At 37.1% G+C, this 19,264-nt stretch overlaps 1 protein-coding gene and 1 long non-coding RNA gene across 2 annotated transcripts in view; both read left to right on the plus strand.

Annotated features, from left to right (window-relative positions):
- The window catches only part of Stg-1 (stargazin related protein STG-1), a 69,198-nt gene extending 55,720 nt beyond the window's left edge, over positions 1-13,478 (plus strand). The window contains exons 3-9 of the mRNA XM_076800709.1: positions 270-362; positions 3,749-3,892; positions 5,045-5,133; positions 5,941-6,096; positions 10,137-10,349; positions 10,846-11,021; positions 13,277-13,478. Coding sequence (XP_076656824.1) covers positions 270-362; positions 3,749-3,892; positions 5,045-5,133; positions 5,941-6,096; positions 10,137-10,349; positions 10,846-11,010 — 860 coding nt within the window. The 3' untranslated portion in view covers positions 11,011-11,021; positions 13,277-13,478. The remainder of the gene's footprint in view (positions 1-269; positions 363-3,748; positions 3,893-5,044; positions 5,134-5,940; positions 6,097-10,136; positions 10,350-10,845; positions 11,022-13,276) is intronic.
- Positions 1-19,264, plus strand: part of LOC143361463 (uncharacterized) — a 114,935-nt gene that overhangs the window by 20,802 nt on the left and 74,869 nt on the right. The gene's annotated exons all lie outside the window — the stretch shown is intronic.

Below are 19,264 nucleotides of genomic sequence, written 5' to 3' on the forward strand. Positions count from 1 at the left end.
CCAACGGTAAAGGAACGTAAGAAAAAATAGAATCAATAATTTCCAACTGTAGACGAAGGGAAAGGACGCGGGTAGCGTTGTCGGTGAGGTTTAGGGGGTGGGAGGGGGTGCAGCAGCGGTAAATTGAACCGAGACCGTATTGCTGAAAACAGGGACGAATTGACTTGGCTATCGGTCGATTTTCCGATCAGCGTGTGTTTCAGAAATGCGCATATCACGACGAGGCGATGGTACCAGCGTACGAATCACTTTCCTTTTGTTTTCCGCAGGTTCCCGCATGGAGTACGAGTGCTCGAGTATCGACTATTTTCCAAACGAGGAGTACAGTCCGGACCCGAGCGATTCAACCATGGCAATACCATGTGAGTACCGTGAAAAACGCGCGATGGAGACAGGTGGAATGAGAAACGTGTGCCTTTGAAGGAGGTTGATTAGGTGTCCTCTGCCTGGCACTGAGCTCGAGTGTGACACGCCCGTAAAATATTCGGCGGGAAAATGCTTTCAGCCGAGAGAATATACCCTCCCCATGATAAACTGGATCCGACAATTTGTCTATCCCCGATTTCTCCCTCCTCCCCCGAACCACCCCCCTCGCGAGCGACCCATCATTCTGCCGGCATGTTCGCTCGACCGAAAGGAGAATCCAAATGACACGGAGTTACAGAAAATTCCTGTTTGAATGTAACTGCCGAGAATATGCCAATACCACCTTCGCACGGTGAGATCCTCGTTTTTCTTTTTCTTTTTCTTTTGTTGTTGTCGAACCGTCGCGCGTCGGCAACATTTTATTCCGCATTTTTGGGAGCTATCTGTGCACGTAGAATGGGTTGGTAAATCGAGCTTAAAGTTATTTCATATGTAAATGGTTAATGTCATATGTCAAACAAGGTCTCTGTATATTAAAATAGGTATTTTTCTACGGTGACTCCCACTAATATTCAGACGCTTTTAAAAATTGTATCACTTTGTTAACATTGGACCACACAACTTGGATTTTCTTAAGAAGTTAGCGTAATTGGTTTGCTACGTAAAGTGAAACAAATTTTTTACAAGAATTGCAATTGGTCGAAATTGCAGAGAAAATACTAAAATTTGTATTTTGCAACTTTTTCATGTAGACTTGCACTGAAAATTTAGAATGTACTATTTGTAGATCTGTATGAATTATATTTTTATAATTGTAGTCCGCATAGAAAAGTTGTAAAATACAACTTTTAGTACTTTCTCTGCAATTTCGACCAATTGCAATTTCAATCAAACATTTTTTTTCACGTTCTGTAGCGAACCAATTTTTCTAACTTCTCAAAAAAATTCAAGTAGTATAGTCTAATATAGACAAAGTTATGCGATTTTTAAGAGCGTCCGAATATTAGTGGTACTTTCATTGGGAAGACGCTTTTTATATTATTAGTTAAAATACTACGAAATCTCACCTTGATCATCACCACCTCTTACTGGTTAATAAAAAAACGGTGTAAATCTGTTTACAGTTATTACAAAGCTCTTGTATCTTAAATTATACCATACTGCATTTGTCATTATTAAATGTCAGATTAAACGTGTTAAGAAACGTGTTCATAAAACGGTAATGAGATCCTTGTAATTTCCCGGAGTAGTTCGTACATTTCATTTACTTAATGAACTACTTACAAAGGTAACACGCATAATCTTTTAGTCTTTGTTGTTTCTGGTTCACGTACAATCCTCAACTACGTCTACAGCTATCCTAGTTGAAAAATTACAAAAATTCTTTTTTTAATTTTTTACACCTCGTCTAATAAATCCTTCTAACTTCTCAAAAACACTCAAGTCATTTGATCTAATTTTAAAAAAGTTATGCTGATTCAAATAGTGTGGATTCAGTTTTACTCTTCACTGTAAATACGTTGAGAGAAATAGAATTTGTCAGTAAAATAAGAAACATAGTATGTACATTGAAATATCAAAAAATCATTACCGTTTATTCGTGCAAGAAATAAAATTTCGTGGACGAGTCAACAGAGTAATGCCCCGATACATAAAAATCGAGAAACCGCAGCGTGGTTTAATACCTTCAATAACAATTTATTGAAATGGACAGCAGCACGTTCCCGGGATCAAAATTCTATGGAAAATTTCTGGGCTATTATTATTATGCGTAATAACCAGCATTTACCAAACGATTCACAGCCAAAAGAAGCTATTATTTAATCTTGAAATGCAATTAACCGAGAAACTTTGAAAAACTTGGTTACATGCATACTTAACCGCATTTTTTTAATTAATACAAAACAGAGAAAGTTCCACACATTATTAAAATTCTTCATTTCAAAAACTTATAATCCCTCCATTTTGTTAAAATTTAATATTGCTTTGTAAGTATACTGGTGCTATTTATTTTCTCATATTTTGTTTAAAATATCATTCCGTTTTCACTATGCATCTTTTTAACTCTTTTCACGCAACGCTATTAACATTTGGAATTCATTATGCAAATGTTCGAACTGGATGAAATAGTAAACAGTAAATAATCCTATTTACTTTTGAAATACGCGTAAATCTTTGAAAATAAAATATTTTATTTGATGCAATAACCAATATGTGGATTTCATCTCGACATATTTTATTTATTTTATTTTGAATATTCTTGCGGCAAATAATGGCTCGTATTCAATACATTTACGAGTACAAAATAATTTCCTAGCGGCAAGGTACATTGTACGCTCATATTGTTTATTAACGAACCGTAGCGGCAACCTGGTGCGTATGCTAGAGTGGTTACACGTACATAATACAATTTTCAGAGTAACGAAGCAAGAAAACAGTCAATTTTATCAGAAATACCTTTCACCACCATTATCTAAAACTTGTTTTTTAGTCTTTTTATTACTCGACGATAGAAACTCTCAACTAACTACTTATAAGCCTATTTCACGCCAGATTGTCACAATAAAATATTTTCTTTTCTGTCTCAGATTGTTAAATGGAATTATTTTAGGATTTAGCTTTTTAAGTTAAGATTGTCAGAATTTGCAGTTAAGTTTAGATTGCCAGAATAAAAATAAAAAAGTACGATTGTACGATTTTCTTTTCCGTCTCAGATTTTTAAATGGAATTGTTTTAGGAATTATCCTTTTAAGTTAAGATTGTCAGAATTTTCAGTTAAGTTTAGATTGTCAGAATAACAATAAAGAAGTACGATTGTACGATTTTCTTTTCTGTCTCAGATTGTTAAATGCAATTATTTTGTAATTCAGCCTTTTAAGTTAAGATTGTCAGAATTTTAAGTTAAGTTTAGATTGTCAGAATAAAAATAAAAAAGAACGATTTTACGATTTTCTTTTCCGTCTCAGATTTTTAAATGGAATTATTTTGTGATTCAGCCTTTTAAGTTAAGATTGTCAGAATTTTCAGTTAAGTTTAGATTGTCAAAACTAAAAAAAGTTACGATTGTTTCGAGCGAAATAAACTTAAAAATATTAGATAATATTTATTTCGTCGAATACTTGCCCCCACCTCCGTGTTCGAAACTTTTGAAAGTTTCAGTTTGCTATAGGTGTGCTCGACAGTAGTGTAGTAAAAATCAATTACGTCTCAGGGGCGCGAACTATTGTCACATTGGGTTTCTCTCATCAGGGTCCTCTCGCATTTCCATAAATAATGACCGCGGAGCGAAGCCGTGAGACAAAAGAGGAGAAAAAAAGAATATGAATTCGGTCCGAAACTTTTCCCATTCCCCGGGGCTTTCATACCTATATTTTTTACGCAGATGCAGTTACCAAGTCGGCGATGTTCTTCTTCGCTGCAACATCGCTGCTGGTGGTGGCCGAAGTTTGTTACTTCACTGCCCACGTTACTCACCCGAGACACAGGCTCTGCGTCTTTGTCGCCGGCGTGGTCTTCATAGTTTCCGGTGAGTAATAAAGTACACCGGCGCGCATTATATACGGTGTAGTTCGCCTACACGCCTATCTAAAATGATACCGTTCTCTGCCCGGCTACAAAGAAGATTCACGGGCCGCCGCGCCGTGATTCCGGCAACGATCGAGATGAAATTTGCGTTTCGACGGGACCCGAATGAACCGTAAAAAGAAAGCCGAATGAATCGCTCGGCGAAACTTCGTACTTTCGCCCCTCCCCCAGCGGTTACTTTAAAGAAGCCATTAAAGACTTAACAAGTTTCATTTAGTGGCTCCGCTTGCCCCCGGATAATTTAGTTTATCTCGTTGCCACGATGGATACTCGTTTGTTGTCGCAAACAGTTTAAGGCGGAGTCTCGTTTATAATCAGAGTTGTGCGGAACTGCAATTGAATTACTCCGGGAATTATAATTGCAAAGTAATTGAATCACATTGTAATTCAATCATATCGTAATTTATAATTTAGATCTTCGTTCAATTAAATCACAATGCAATTCGTAATTGCAATCGGAGTACAATTACAAAATTCTTTGCAATTGAACTACATCAATCACGAATTACGATGTGATTCAATTAAAATTAAAAGTTGAAGAATAATAAAGTAACAGGTACTAAGAGAATTTATTATTCAATTGTGCGATTGAATTGCAACATAACTGAATTAGCACAACTCTGTTTATAATTCATTCGAACTTCCGCAGTTGTATTATTTATTTAGAACACCAGAATTTTTATTCAATCGTGGAGCGTTAACCTACCGTCTGATAAATTATTTACTTGCGGAGCCTGTGGCTGAAAGCTTCTACTCGCGCGGTTCCAAAATTAAGTAATATTTCAGCACCGCGACAGTATACTCGATCCATGTTTTATTTCATTTTTAGGCGTAATGAATAGATTTGTTTATTCGGAAAGCATGGAAAGATTTATGAAGCTGAAAAATCGATGAAACACTTTTATCTCGACCGTTGCGAATCGAATATTGCGCGGCACTGCGAAACGGCTGTGGAAAAGGGGGATTAAAGTTTAAACAATCGCATTACGGTTACCCAATCGATTGTTATTATATCGGCCAGTCACCGTGAAATTGTCGCTGGAACTGTGGCAGAGAGATAAGGCTCTGGTTATTAAATCGGTTTCCCTTTCAGGTTTGTTAATGCTGGTGGGGATGGTGATGTACATATCTGTGTTCAAAGCTGAAGTCGGTAGTAAACTTAGACCAAGGTCGTCGTTTCAGGTCAGTCGAATGTGACTCTCTAGACCTTTCAATATTTTTGTTATCTTATCGCGTTCCACGAAAAGTTCTATTTCATCTTCAATTTCCTCGAGCTCTCGGCTTCGACAAGACGTTAACTATATTGTTAAAACTAATAAAATCATGGGTAAGGGACCCAATTACTGTGGCGGTACCAATCACTGTGGCCATATCAATTATACTCATTTTTAAAGCATGATGAATATTTAAAAAGAGATATATAACTGATTCTAATGGAAAAAATGTAATACCTCTTTTATAATATTCATTGTGCTCTAAAAGTAAGTATAATCAATATAGGCACAGTAATTGGTTCCGTTACCCTGGCTCAGGACAAATTAAGCACAATGTGAAAATCCCAGTTGGCGTATTTTTCAAACTTAATCTTCGCTTTATTTACTAATTCTGCTCACAATGAGTTTATTCCGCGGAAGACTAATTTTAAAAATTCGCAGTCTATTATTTACTGTATCAGTGTAACGAGCTGGTTGAAGCAAAACTGTTGAACGGATTCGCTGAACGTTAAAAGCAACGTAAATTATTTTTTAAGCTTTGATAGAATGTAATAGAATTTTTCGCGGGATTTCACGGTACCGGATAGTTTGCTTTCGATTAAATCTGAAATCGTATATTTTAGTATTGGTTTTTGGTAAAGTTGGAAAATTCTGGTACTTTCGGAGAACATGATGAAAATTCTGAATCTCATATTTTGTTCGGTGGCGCGGATTACTTCTTATCTGTATCGCGCTTGTACGAATGAATATCTTCGTAGCAATCTTGCGATTTCAGGGACCACCCTTTACCTACAGGTACGGATTCTCATTTTTGCTGTACGTGAGTGGCTTCATCACGACCGAGGTCGCTGGCACTTACGCCATTTTCTTGTATATTTCCTGGCACCAGAGAGAACTGGTACGAAGAGATTCCAGGAGGAAAAATTACGGGGTTGGTAGTATTAGCTTCTTTTCCACGACTTCCGCGAATCGGCCACCCCCACCCCACCCCCAACCCCTCCCCTCGCCCTTTGGGAACTTGGACAGAATTAACATCCGCTTAAGAAATAATCGTTACGCGAATTGGAAATCGTTAGCCTTTATTTCGCGAAGTATCACAGCGGAGAAAGTACAATAATTTCCGGCATCGGAGCCGGATTCTCGCGGACCAGAATTTCGTCCAACTATAACAAACTAAATAGATTCAACTTTTACCTGCCATTGTTCTGGATTCCTGAATTTCGTGTAAAAAATTTTCCTCCTCTGGTTAAAGGTTGTAGAACATTCCTGTACGTTCGCCGTCTCTCTGAAATTTCATTTAACACATTTTAAACAGTTTTTAAGCCAGTCGAGGAACAATGCTCTATTAAAATGTTTTAAGTTTTAGCTGGTAACGCGGCACGGTGATTTAAATACGAATAACGGTAGCGAGTACAATCTGAAATTTTTCATTGTTTGACGTTCTGAGGAAGAAAGAGAGAGGTAAAGCGAATTTATGTTATAAATGTGCAAGAGATACAACGTTACGGTCAAAACGTGAAACCATTTCACGCGATAAGCTTGTAGACTGAATAACACTATAGGCTTAGGGACTCAATTACTGTGGAGGTACCAATCACTGTGCCTATATTAATTACACTAATTTTTAGAGCACAATGAATACTAAAATTTTCATTAAACTCGGTTAGTGTGTCATATATCTTTTTTTAATATTCATTATACTTTAAAAATAAATATAATTAATATAGGCACAGTAATCGGTACCCCCGCAGTAATTGGGTCCCTAAGCCTATAGTGTCTATTTTACTGTCAAATTCAACCCGCACCAATTTTTAATACGAGTAAAATCTAGCAGATTAAATGTTAAATATTTTGAAAAGTAATAATTGTAGTTAAAATATTTACAAGTAATTAACATTGTAATTTCCAAGTAAAAACACATTATCGATTAAACCTTTCAATTGGGGTGTATGAACTGCAACAGTTGTACATCTTTGTAAACTACTTCGGTTTAATTCCAGACGAGTTCGTTGTTCGAGATCGATTTGAATCTCGATTTAGAAGTCATTAATATTTATGTGAAACGTCTGGCGAGAACACGAGGGTTAAACGGGAATGAATATATATATTTTTTTTTTTGGTTCGGTGAAAAGGGTCTGAAATATACACCGATAATTTGAAACTTTCCGCGATCCTACTTTTCATTTGTATTCAGAGAACTTTCGCCCTAAGAGATTTATCTTTTCTTTTTAATAATTCGCCGCGCTCGTCAGTCGCGCCTCGCGAATCCCCGGGATTTCGAAAAGTTTTAAAGGAGATAAGTTGCTCCGTGAAAAATTCAGGCGCAATCTCGGGGTTCCCAGGGTAAAATAAAACCCCTATGTAAATAAACTTCTGGCTTAGTCAAGTATCCAGGTGGTTAAGTCTTCCGCGTACGAAGTGCAAATTTGAACGTGAAGTTTACCTTTACATTCCAAGTTTACGAACGGGGCAGAGAGCTTCTTCGTAACAACTTCTATCATTCCCGAGTGTTACACGCAATATGCTGCGGCAATTACGCTCCTTAAAATTCATTTACGGCTAAAATACGTTTCAACGTTCTTTCAATTAATTTCATATTAGAGCAGCTGCGCGAAAATCTTCGTTTTCCGCGTTGCGTCCAGATAAAATCACAGGGTATCCTTCTTTGATAATTCTTCCTTAAGAATATGCGAAAAATTTTAATTTTTAACTCCTCCATTTGATGCTTTGATAATTACTTTAATGCTTTTCGGAATATTTTTGACACATTTTGAGAACCACGTGAAAATTGATGTTGGAATCTTTACGTGCTTGCAGATTCGATTTAATAAAGATTGCACATGTAATAAAAATGTGTTATATAAAGTAAATTATCGTTTGAAAGGAAAGATATCACCATGACTAATTCACGAACATAGTATAATATGAGTTACATATAATAGGATTTTACTTGTTGTCACATTTTAACAATAAACACATACTTTTGCTTATATAAATTGATAAAACTAATAATTCTACAGGTGCAAACACCAGAAAGATACTTTTCACTTTTGACACCCAACTGAAAAGGCAGACAAAACAAATTCGATATTGAGGTTTTATAATTCGCGGAATCCCTACAAAGAGAAATTGCGAATGTAACGAGCACGAGCACGTAAAAGCCCGTCCAATTATGAAATTGTATGCAGTGACTGTGTAGTTGTGAGAAGTACAATACGAATACAGTTTTTTCCCCCTAGGATTTGGATCGATCGTATTAAATCAGAGTCAAATTAAAGTACGCGAAGAAACAATTTTCTCAATCTGTGTTAATCCAGAGTCGTGAAAACAAAGTTTATGTAGAAACAGAATTGGGCGTGTAAACATATACAGTATTTCAAGAATGACAGATTACTTCAAATTGATGTGCAAAGAGCAACACAATAAAACGAGAACAAAAATTAATACAATTTTTATTTTATTCCATGAAAATATATTACTGTCAGCGAAAGGAATTTTTTGTTCATTCTGGTGTTCCTAAAATCACCTAAAAAAACATAAACTTGCCTAAAAATCAACCAATAATGTATATTTATAACTTCATTGTAAAAATACACGAATTAAAGGAATTCTGAAAATTTCGAAAACTCTTTGGAGTACTTACAAATAAAATAATTCGTCAGCAACGGACAGGGAAGTTCCTTAAATAATTCTTGATAAATAATTTCCGTGTCACTCTGTAAATAATTATTCAACGGATCTTGACTAAAGAGATTCACAAACTAAAGGAATTCTGAAAATTTCGAAAACTCTTTGGAGTACTTACAAATAAAATAATTTGTTAGCAACGGGCAGGGAAGTTCCGTAAATAATTTCCGTGCCATTCTGTGAATTATTGAGCTGATCTTGAAAAGAATGAAGAAGCAACGCGAAGATTATTCTGTCCAAGTTCCTCGCTCTGTTTAATTAACTTTTTATCGGGGCCCTCGTCTGCATATGTTTGGAGTCGGCGTGCGCAGCACGCGTTAAGTAAATTCCGGTACTGGCGAATCACCGTGAAGCAACTAGCCTTAAATTGCATTTAACTGGTAAACAGACACCGGATGAAAACGAAACGCGAAGTAGAAACGAGTGTTGGCTCTCGGTCTCCAAGCACTCGAGATCTCATTCGCGCAATGCCATAGCACTCCGAAACAAGTGACACTCTTGACTTGTCGTCCCTAGGTGGTTTTCACCGCGCATCGTGACGATTTAAAGTATCGGTTCTCTTTCAGACGGACTTTCACGCTTTGACACTCTCGAACCCTTCAACGCGCAAGCGTATATGGTTCTGTTTAGAAGACAAAATTATGAGAGCTCAATTTAATTAATTCTTCCGGGAACGGGGTTTCAGTGATCAGGTCTCAGGTATTTCCTATTCAAAGGGGTTAGAATACATTGCCGAAACGCATCCGTGAACACCTTATCGTCAGTGAACTAAACTCTGTAATATGTGTTGCTTGTGATTATGCAGACGAGGGTTCGTCTATTTTTTCGCACCTCGATTATTCCCAAGAGCATCGTTATCTTTAACACGTTGAATGCCACGTCACCCATATATCGAAATTATTTGTGCAAGTTTTAAAATGAATTTTTACGTTGATATATTCATTGTACTGAACTTGATTAGGATCTGTAACATGCAAGAAAGTTGGAGGATTACTCGGTATCATACATTTAATTTTTTCCAAGTTTTATTTCATTAAATAGCTTAGTTTGATTTTATGGAATTCTTGGGGTTTCTAGTTTGGCGTTCAAAGTGTTAAATTGCAGCATTTGAACGACAGTGTTTTTTCAAATGAAAAGTATAAGGAGATTAGCGAATTTAATGATAGTTTATAGTTTGGATAAGAATTAATTCATTTGGACTCATGTTAAAGCGTTCTTTTATCCAATAATGCCTGTTTTCAGGGAATGTCCAATGTTCTTTTATCTAGTATCGTCTCTTTTCAGGGAGTGTACCATTTAGACAATCACCACGTGCATCATTCGAATCACTCGACCATTGGTCATAGTGGGTTCCTCTGCGAGAGGCATCAGAAAAGATACTTCTTCGGCAGGGACTCGGTGGATCATGTCGATTTCGACGAATTCTTACCGCCCCCACCGAATTTGGACTATCATGATTATTCCAGACAGTTTCCTCGAGACCTCACCACTCAAACGGTAAAACATACTTTAGAAGATGCTTAAATCACGCTAACATTAGAAAAATGGAAGAACATCGTTTACAAGCCCCGTGTAACTTTGAAGTCGCACACTGATATTAATATTAATATTTCTAATTTTATTCTTAACCACAGTGTGACTAAAAGTGTTCTTGTTCTGTTGACCAATGTTATCCCGTAATTATCTGCAAAATTTTTCTTTCATTTCTTATATGGCATTGAAGATTATAAATTCGTCTCGACATACAGTTTTTGATAAAGAAAACATATGCGGTATTGCATTTAAAAAATTGATGGCCATTTCGTTTCCCAAAAAATATAGGAGATACAACAAATTTGTGTACATAGTTTCCTAGCTTATAGACAACAGAACAATTTGTTTCTTGTATCTACCGTTTACGGAAAGAAAGAAGCTGGCTTGTAAATCCCTGAACACCCTGTATATTGTTCAACTAGGTTCGCAATCAGTTTCGAGCTCTCGAAATAAATTTCAGGTCAGTACAACGGCCGACGTGCTGCAGGAAGAGGAAGAAGAGTATAGCCCAAGTGTTCAGCATGAATTCGTGACTTTCGATCTTGATGGACCTCTGCCCCCGCCACCCCCGGTTAGGGGTAGCGAATGGGCTTTCGACACGCTGAGGAAAACGACTCCCGTCTGATATACCGTCAGGTACACAAAAAACAAAACTAACAAACCCATCTGACCTTAAAGTAAACATTCTACAAATATTTCTTTTACAGCTTTTATTTTTGTAGAGTTCTAGTTCACGAAACAATAAAATCACCCCTTCGTTTCATTATAATATTTCCAATTATTTTCGTACAACAGACATTGATATAGATCCGGATTGATTTATTAACACTAAAACTACCAAGCTCTAGTGACATAGTGACAACAAAATTGCATTTGTTTCGATTTCGTACCAGTCGTGTTTAAATATCTACTTCGATGGAGAAGTCTATTAAAAAATTTTCTCATGAAAACATATATATATATATATATAATTTCAATATTTCTAAAAGAAAAAATTAGGAGTAAGTCATTTTGACTTATCCGGTATCCAGAAGAATTTTTGTTTCTCTAAAATTGTTCGGAGAGGTCAAAATCGTGCAAACGTTATATTACGGTTTCGATCAGACTTTTATAACAACAAGAAATTTTCTTTTTCACAGTTCAGTTGTCTTTCCTTACCGTAATCTATAATTAATATAAACACGTAATGCAACTGTGTACCCGACGTGATTAAAGTTAAACTTATGAACGAAACGATCGAGTAGGAAGCCCATGAAGTTCAATATTCACTGCTCGTACGTGGTTCGTTCTGCAAGCACGGAAGTGTGCTCGTGTAATTGTTTCACGTAATTCGCGTTGTTGTTTAAGGGCCTCGATAGCGCGGTCGTTATACCAACAAATACACGGCAGGCTGCTTCTAATAGAAACAGACAACTTCGGACTGCTCGACTTCTCAGGGGTTTCCGTGGTCTTCGAGAAACTAATTATGATTCTGAAATAATGAAACTAATTTAGAACACTTCTGCCGGGGAATGAGTACTCAGTTAGCCAGTCGAAGACTCTTAACGAGAGGAGCAACAGCTCGTTTCCCGAATAAATGGAAAAAGCAGGCACAGATTTTTCTACAATAGGCTCCAATTGTTGCATCGACTGTACTGGATTAGTCAATTTTTTACATTAACTTTTTACTACTTTTAAAAACTTTTTACTGCTTTGATTAAAATGGTTTGTCTGTTAGATGCTAGACAGGAAATCGTAGTACAACTGGGCAGAGGGTGTTTCTGTGTGTGAAAATAAATCGGAAAAAAGGGATAGCATTTTTTCGTTTGACGCCTCGTTTTCGAGAAAATCGAGTTTAAAGATCAAAGATCCTGTCGATTTCGCGTGCTTTAGTATATGCAGCAAGTAGAATTGGTTGATCATGATCAGACGCGCCAGACGACTCCTATCTAACAGCACGCGTATTCGCTGCATTTTCAAACTCGATTTTCTTGAAAACGAAGCTACGGATGAAAAAATGTTATACCAAATTTTTTTCTTACATCTATATGCAGAATCACTCCTGCCCGGTTTTACTACGATTTCCGGCACACCTTGTATGTATTTATTCGTTTTAAACGAGTTATCGAGTTCTACAGTTTATTTAATTTCTTTCTAAATCTTTTCCGTAAAAAATAAAACTTTTCAATCTAATAATAATTGTATCAGAATTCAGATATTATAACGAAGAAATTCATTATGAATAAACTGAAATAAAAACAAATATAAATCTATAATTCGTTAAGATGAATAAATATAGCAAGCAACCAGCAAACTTCATACTCTTGTTGCTGTATAACACGTGTTAAATATATTATTAATATACTGAAGGGTTTCGATTTAGTTGCAGTCAAAAATCACAGCCAGTCAAGTCTAAATGTACGAATAAGCTGGAATAAAAGCGAGTAACAATCGATAACTTGTTAGTAACAGAAAATATAGTGCAGAACTTTATAATTATTTCGCGACACAATCTCCGACGCATTATTAATAGGTACATTAAAAAGATTCGTCTAGGGTACAGCTGGAAATCACAGTTACTAAACTCTTTAATGTAATAAATTTCCGAAGAAACTAAATTAAAAACTGGATAAAAGTCGATAACTCGTTACAACGAGCGAATACAGTATATAACGGGGGAGCTTCTCATAATCACGTCGGTGAAGGAAAATTTTTAAAAGGAATTTTCATCGGGCCGGAATGAAAACGGATCGACCGGCATTTTCGACTTTTCTGTTTTCTTTCGTTACTAATCAATCCCTTTGAAACCCCGCGATCGATTCATCACGGATCGGCGAGGGGGAGAGGGGGGAGGAACGGTTGTCATTGAAAGTTGTCGGGCGATGCACTAAAATGAATACTTTCTTGCACAGATACGCCCGGCTGGTGCAAAGCGTCGAGAGCGACGAAGAGGACGAAGCGGAAACCGAGGAGGACCACGATATAGCCGGCGATTAAACAGATCGACTTGCTTTTTAATGAGACCTTGCCTACGCGATCACAAATATTTCATCTTGCACAGGCCCCGCACAAACGCAAAGGAGAAGCTTTTGAAACGGTGCCAGAGCGAGGATCGATCGTCGGATTATCGAATCTCGGTTTTAATAACCATCCTATCGCGGTCTCCGAGAAACTGTTCCGCCGATGATAACTCCGTTACTCGAGAAATCTGAGAAACAAGTGCGACACTGCCGATAAGATGCGATCGCGCCGTGGACATTAGTGCGAAGTGCAACGATCTCGTTTTTCGAACGAATATTTCTCACCGACGACAACGCGAAAGACGTTTCTCGAAGCACGCGGAATCGTTCGAACAATGGACGACCAAAGATCGACGAAAACGTCGCGCTAACTGCCAGCCTAGATCCTCGATCCCTTTGTTCAAATAAACCGTCCTTTCAGAGTGAAGGGGAACACGGACGAGGACACTTGCGCGATGATTGCAAATTGCGTGGAGATTTAATCACGAAATTATTATCGAATTGATCGGTTTTTTTTGAGAATTCAGGATTAACCCTTTGCACTCGAAACTGTTTCAACTTCAGGACACATTTTATGCTTGTGAAATTTAATTAACTACGGTATCGTCGCTGCTCGAGTGCAAAGGATTAAATGTTACCTCGCAGCAAGAGGAATTTACACACAGATTGTTGATCGCAATAATGATTTTCGAATTGTCGCAATCGTTTGTATTTCTACTCGTTGCTGGAGCACTGAAAGACTGCCAAACCGGAAACAAATCGAGACTGCGAATCGATTGACCTGGGATTGCGTAAACACCGTTGTATTTAGTGTAGATGATTGTCGTATGTTCAACATTTTAATCTTAATTCTACGGATATCGAGAAACTCATAACATAACATTGTTTTTGTAAGATTGTAACGCAAAGAATTCTCGATCGACAAAGATTGTGGAAAGTTCCAGTCGCCAACGTGGTGTCTGTAGGATTCAGATTAAAATGAACGTGATCCTTTATTAAAGACTGTACACCGTCGCGTCGTGTCGCGTCGTTAAGCGTCAAGTTGTCCCGTTCGCAATAAACGTCTTATTATTATTTATTACTCGCGGGATAAGCTGGCGCGTTAATTAAACATCCAATTAAAACGGAAGCACATCCTCGAGGACGAAAATCTCTCCGAAGAAGAAGGAATTGCCAATGATTTAGCAACTACGATTTAACGATCTATTGTATAACTGTATCATGAACGTGTTCATAGTCAAACTGGTTAAACGAAGTTTTATCGTATTCAGTGTACAGAAAGCATGAAAAACTACCGATGTTACGAATGAGAATTTTTAACGGTAAATAATATAGTCGATAAGGTTTTTTACTGTAGTCAATTTTCCACTGAGGATTCGCCGGTCAGACTTTTCCAGACTGGTTTCACGGTCAAACACAAATGAAAGTTTCGATGCTCCTCGATTAATCGTCTGTCAAACTAAGAATAAGCGAGGACGTTTCGTTGAAAGTTTGATGAAAGGTGTGTACATAGAGAGAGAGAGAGAGAGAGAGAGAGAGAGAGAGAGAGAGAGAGAGAGAGTGCTGGAAATCTTCGTTACTAATTTTTGAACTGAAAAGGATCGTGTTGATCTTACTTTTACTCCCGTGTTGAATATTGTTACGACTTTTTTACTCTAACAACCATGTGTCATGTTCGAGAGAAGCATTTTTTGTGACAATATATATGTATAATTGTAATTGCGACTAGCGCCATTTTTACGACTCCATGTTGCCATTTTACGTTCGAGAGGCACGTGTTAAATAGAACTCAATGAGTCGTCAATCGTGAAAGATCGAAGACGGTCGTGTAAGAATAAATGTAAAAAAAAACGATGTTTCAAACTCTTGAATTTTATGTAAAGCATTTGAAATCGAAAAGACTACGATGTTATATAGAATTTTCACGTTATTTAAAAATTGTTTCAACTCTTTTATATTTATACTGCATGAAAGGAGTTCAATTCTTCGTAGAACTATTTATAGTTTTCATGACTACCATGACTGATAATATTAAAACAAGAGAACCGAGGTATTTGATTGGACATTACGGAACTTGCCTGTAAATAAATGCGATTATTGCAATGGAATTTACCGTGGAATACGTGACGAGAAAATTTGTTTTGTATTATACATATATATATATTTGTAACGCTCAAAATTATAATAATAATGTTAAGATGCCAGGAGTTCGTGGTAGTCTTTGAACGTGAGAATCGCGTGTCTTTTGCTCGACGGAGTGCAACAAGAACGGATTACTATAATGAATATAATATTCGGCCTCGGACTAGAGAGAAAACGAACGTCTGTCGAAACGTTGGCATTGTTTATGAAAATAATCCATGTTCATTAGCGTACAATTGAAGTTTATTGTTTATGTATTCGATGGTGATAAGCTTGTCCCAACTTTACAATTTGTACAATAAAGTTTCTTCGAAATGAGTAATGCCAATTTCAATATGATACCTATCATTTAATTATGTTGAATTATAAGAGGGGGAAGAAAAACATATATGTATATGACATTAGAATTTTTATCAGAAATCATCCATATGTTGCTGGTCTGATCACTAGTCATTCTTAACTACTTGATAAATGAAATGTCACTCAAATTAGTTCGTTCAATCATAAATTATACATTTTAGATAATAAGGAAACTCAAATATTTATAACCTTCAGTTATATTCATCCATTCCTTGAATTATTTTATTGATTATACATCATTCTAATATCAGAGAGGAAATGAGAGTGCTCACACCCGGGATTTTAGTGTTCCCGGTATAGTGCTGCTCCCTAGTCTACTTTTTAGCCTGGAACAGAACCTGCATCATCTTTAGCCTGAAACAGAACCTACATTATTTTTAGCACGAATCAGAACCCGTTTAATTTTTATTTAGCCTGTGGCATGAATCAGAACTACCTGCAACCAAACCTTCATGCGACATTACCGTGCATCAGAAACTGCTTCCTGCGACATTACCATAAACAAGAATCCGTAGAATTCCATGGAAAATGTGAAACAAATTTTTATTTTTTGATCTTGCCAAAGTAGTATGCATAACAGAATTGCACAAATGATTACAATTACAATGACTTGAAATCCCATAAACAGGGTGTTTCATCTATATAAAAGAATTGAAATACCTCGTGAAAGACCTCACCTGTTAAAAAAAGTTTAGGTACAACTTGTTTGTAAGCTTTTGACGAGATGTAGGAATAGGCCAGTCCAGTCATCTCATCTTATGCTGTTTCGTGTCGCACGAAATGAAATACCGTGAGAATGTTCATGGGACAAGGTGGGCCTTCAATGTTTTCCTTGTTTTCCCAGGATCCACCTTTACCCTCTTGGCAGCTCCTCTTTACACTCAGTTTTTGTTTCGAATTACCTTCGGGTTACGGATTACCCCATTCAATCAACATCGTAAATTGTTTTGTTGATTTCTCATCGAAATTTACTTCTGAACTTTCGAAGGTTCCGATTCTAAAATTGACATTTTTGCTTATAGTTGTCATTCCTCTGATCGGGGTCCCTCCGAGGACCCGAGGTACACGAAGCGACTATAGGTCATTGCGTCCATATTTCAATAGCTTTAAGTTCGATTTGGGTTCTTCATCTTGCCCTTATCGAATTCTTGAAATTTCTCTGGTTGCTTTAAGCCGGTAGTTAGGCCGTACCTGTGTAAGAGGTTGATTAGTCGCATTTTTATCATTTATTATAGGTATATGGTCCAAGGTTCTCGTGGCTCTAGTTGCAACATTTATCGTTCGTCAGCATAGAGGGCGTAAGAAATCTGATTGTTGTTAACGATGTCGGTATTTCAAATCGTGAGACACGAAACCCCATATGGTGATTGGTCTACTCCTATACCTCGGCTGTGCCTATTGCCTATACCTCGTTTGTGCTCTCATATCCTCTCTGCTATTACCGATGGATCATACTAATTGTCTAGTGGTTTCGATATTCTACGATGGATGTCGCGACCAGTTCTCGGTGTGATAAGTCTGTGAAGTGACCTTATCTGTCGACGATGTATGGCTACCAGTTCGAGGATTTTTCCAGGGATGACGCCATTAATCCACAGTTTAAATTTTGCACGGCAAAGAATGCTACCGGAATGTGTATTGTAATTTTCAACCGAAACGACAAAAATCATTTCTAATATTCGTTTTATTGAAATTCATTGGTCCATTTTATTATTGCATTCATTTATCTTGTGTCAGCTTTTGACAAATATTTAATTTACAATATCTTATAACTTTTTGCACACTCAAGATTTATATAAATAATATAAAACCCAGTGTAAGGTAGAATATTTTGATAGAATATCTTATGTTACATAGATGGAATATTTTAAGACTAAATGCAAAGTAGTGAGATTTTTAAAAATGGACTATAGAAGTCTTGAAAAAATTCAGCGAAGCCTACTTCTAATGGATTTTCAATTTTGAGGTCAATGGATACGTAGTCTGGAAAGGTCCATAATATGTTACATCTGTTCTCATTTCATGTCTGTGATTTAAAGAGTAAAGTTTGTCGATTTAAAGAGTAAAAACTATATATGAACTTTTATCCTAAGATCTTCCGTGCAACTTGAATCATTTGAGAAACTTAAATAAAGTGGTTGAAATAATCCAGATCACTTCAAAAGTCGTCTTTAGAATCTGCTCAGGATCAGTAGAGATGCCCTGCAAGGGACTCCGAGGACTCTTCAGGGTAATTGAGGCCGATCGAAAGGTTTCATGGACACCAGTGGTCATTGGAGGATGTTGGAGGGTCTCTGGAACACTGTGGAATCAATGAAACTCGCAAGCTAATTTACAATGCGCGCTTTATACCTTGCAGAATAATCATTGTAAAATAAATTTAACTAGTCGACAATAGCGCATCGGGTTAAGCAAATAAATATCGTCGAACGTTCAAAGAATTTGACTAGCGACGACTGTTCTCGTTACGTTTTGTTTTAATAGATCGGAATAGTTGCAATGAAGGTAAAAAGGAAGAAACACAAAAGAAGGACGAACATTTGTTCCCTTTGTCGCTCTAGCTCTATGCAGAGTAGAGTACGCATTTAAATAGGTCAGCCGGTATAACTAGGCATTTTATAATAGATTGAAGTGTCCGGAGCCTATGCACGGTGCGGAAATTGATTTTGCATGTTTGGGAAACGCCTGCACCTACTGTTGCGGCGTGTGCCTACATCGCAGGGTATGCGACGTGCAAACCAGTTCAGTTTGATCTGTGTCGGTAGCCGAGTGTTGTCAACCTGACGGCATTAAATTGTTTTATAGCGAAACTCGTAGCTGGAAAAGGCCAAATAACTGAAACAATAGAACTCCCTGGCAAATTATTCGTATCATTCATATCAGTAATAAAATGGCGGCGTCCGTACCTTCCGAGGATCGTATTCGTCATTGCATACTTTTTTATGGAGACGTATTGAAGGTCAACAAGTGTCAACGTCGGTTCGGAAGGTTTGCTGCTGGTCGATTGGAGGGGGATTGAAAATTTGCAGGAAAGATGGAAAACTGACCTTGATAATGATGGAGATATAAATTAAGAAATAAAAATTTGAATTTACTACAAAGTTTGTTTCCGATTTCAAAATAATTGATTACTTATGGGTCCCCCTAATAATTGAACGCAATTGGTCGAATTAAAGTGTAAAACGAAACCGGGTGAAAACTGTAGGCGGACCTTTTGTGAAACTGGTTTTGCACGAGAGAATGTGGGGATTGAACGACGTGCAGAGCAACGAACAAATTGAATTTCATTCCATATGTAACGTGCAATTACTACTAACATTAAGTTTCGTTTGGGTTTCATTTAGTCGTCGCGCCGGCTGTGCATAAACGCGCTTACAA

The sequence above is a fragment of the Halictus rubicundus genome, chromosome 1 (genome assembly GCF_050948215.1).
Source record: "Halictus rubicundus isolate RS-2024b chromosome 1, iyHalRubi1_principal, whole genome shotgun sequence".
NCBI lineage: Eukaryota > Metazoa > Arthropoda > Insecta > Hymenoptera > Halictidae > Halictus > Halictus rubicundus.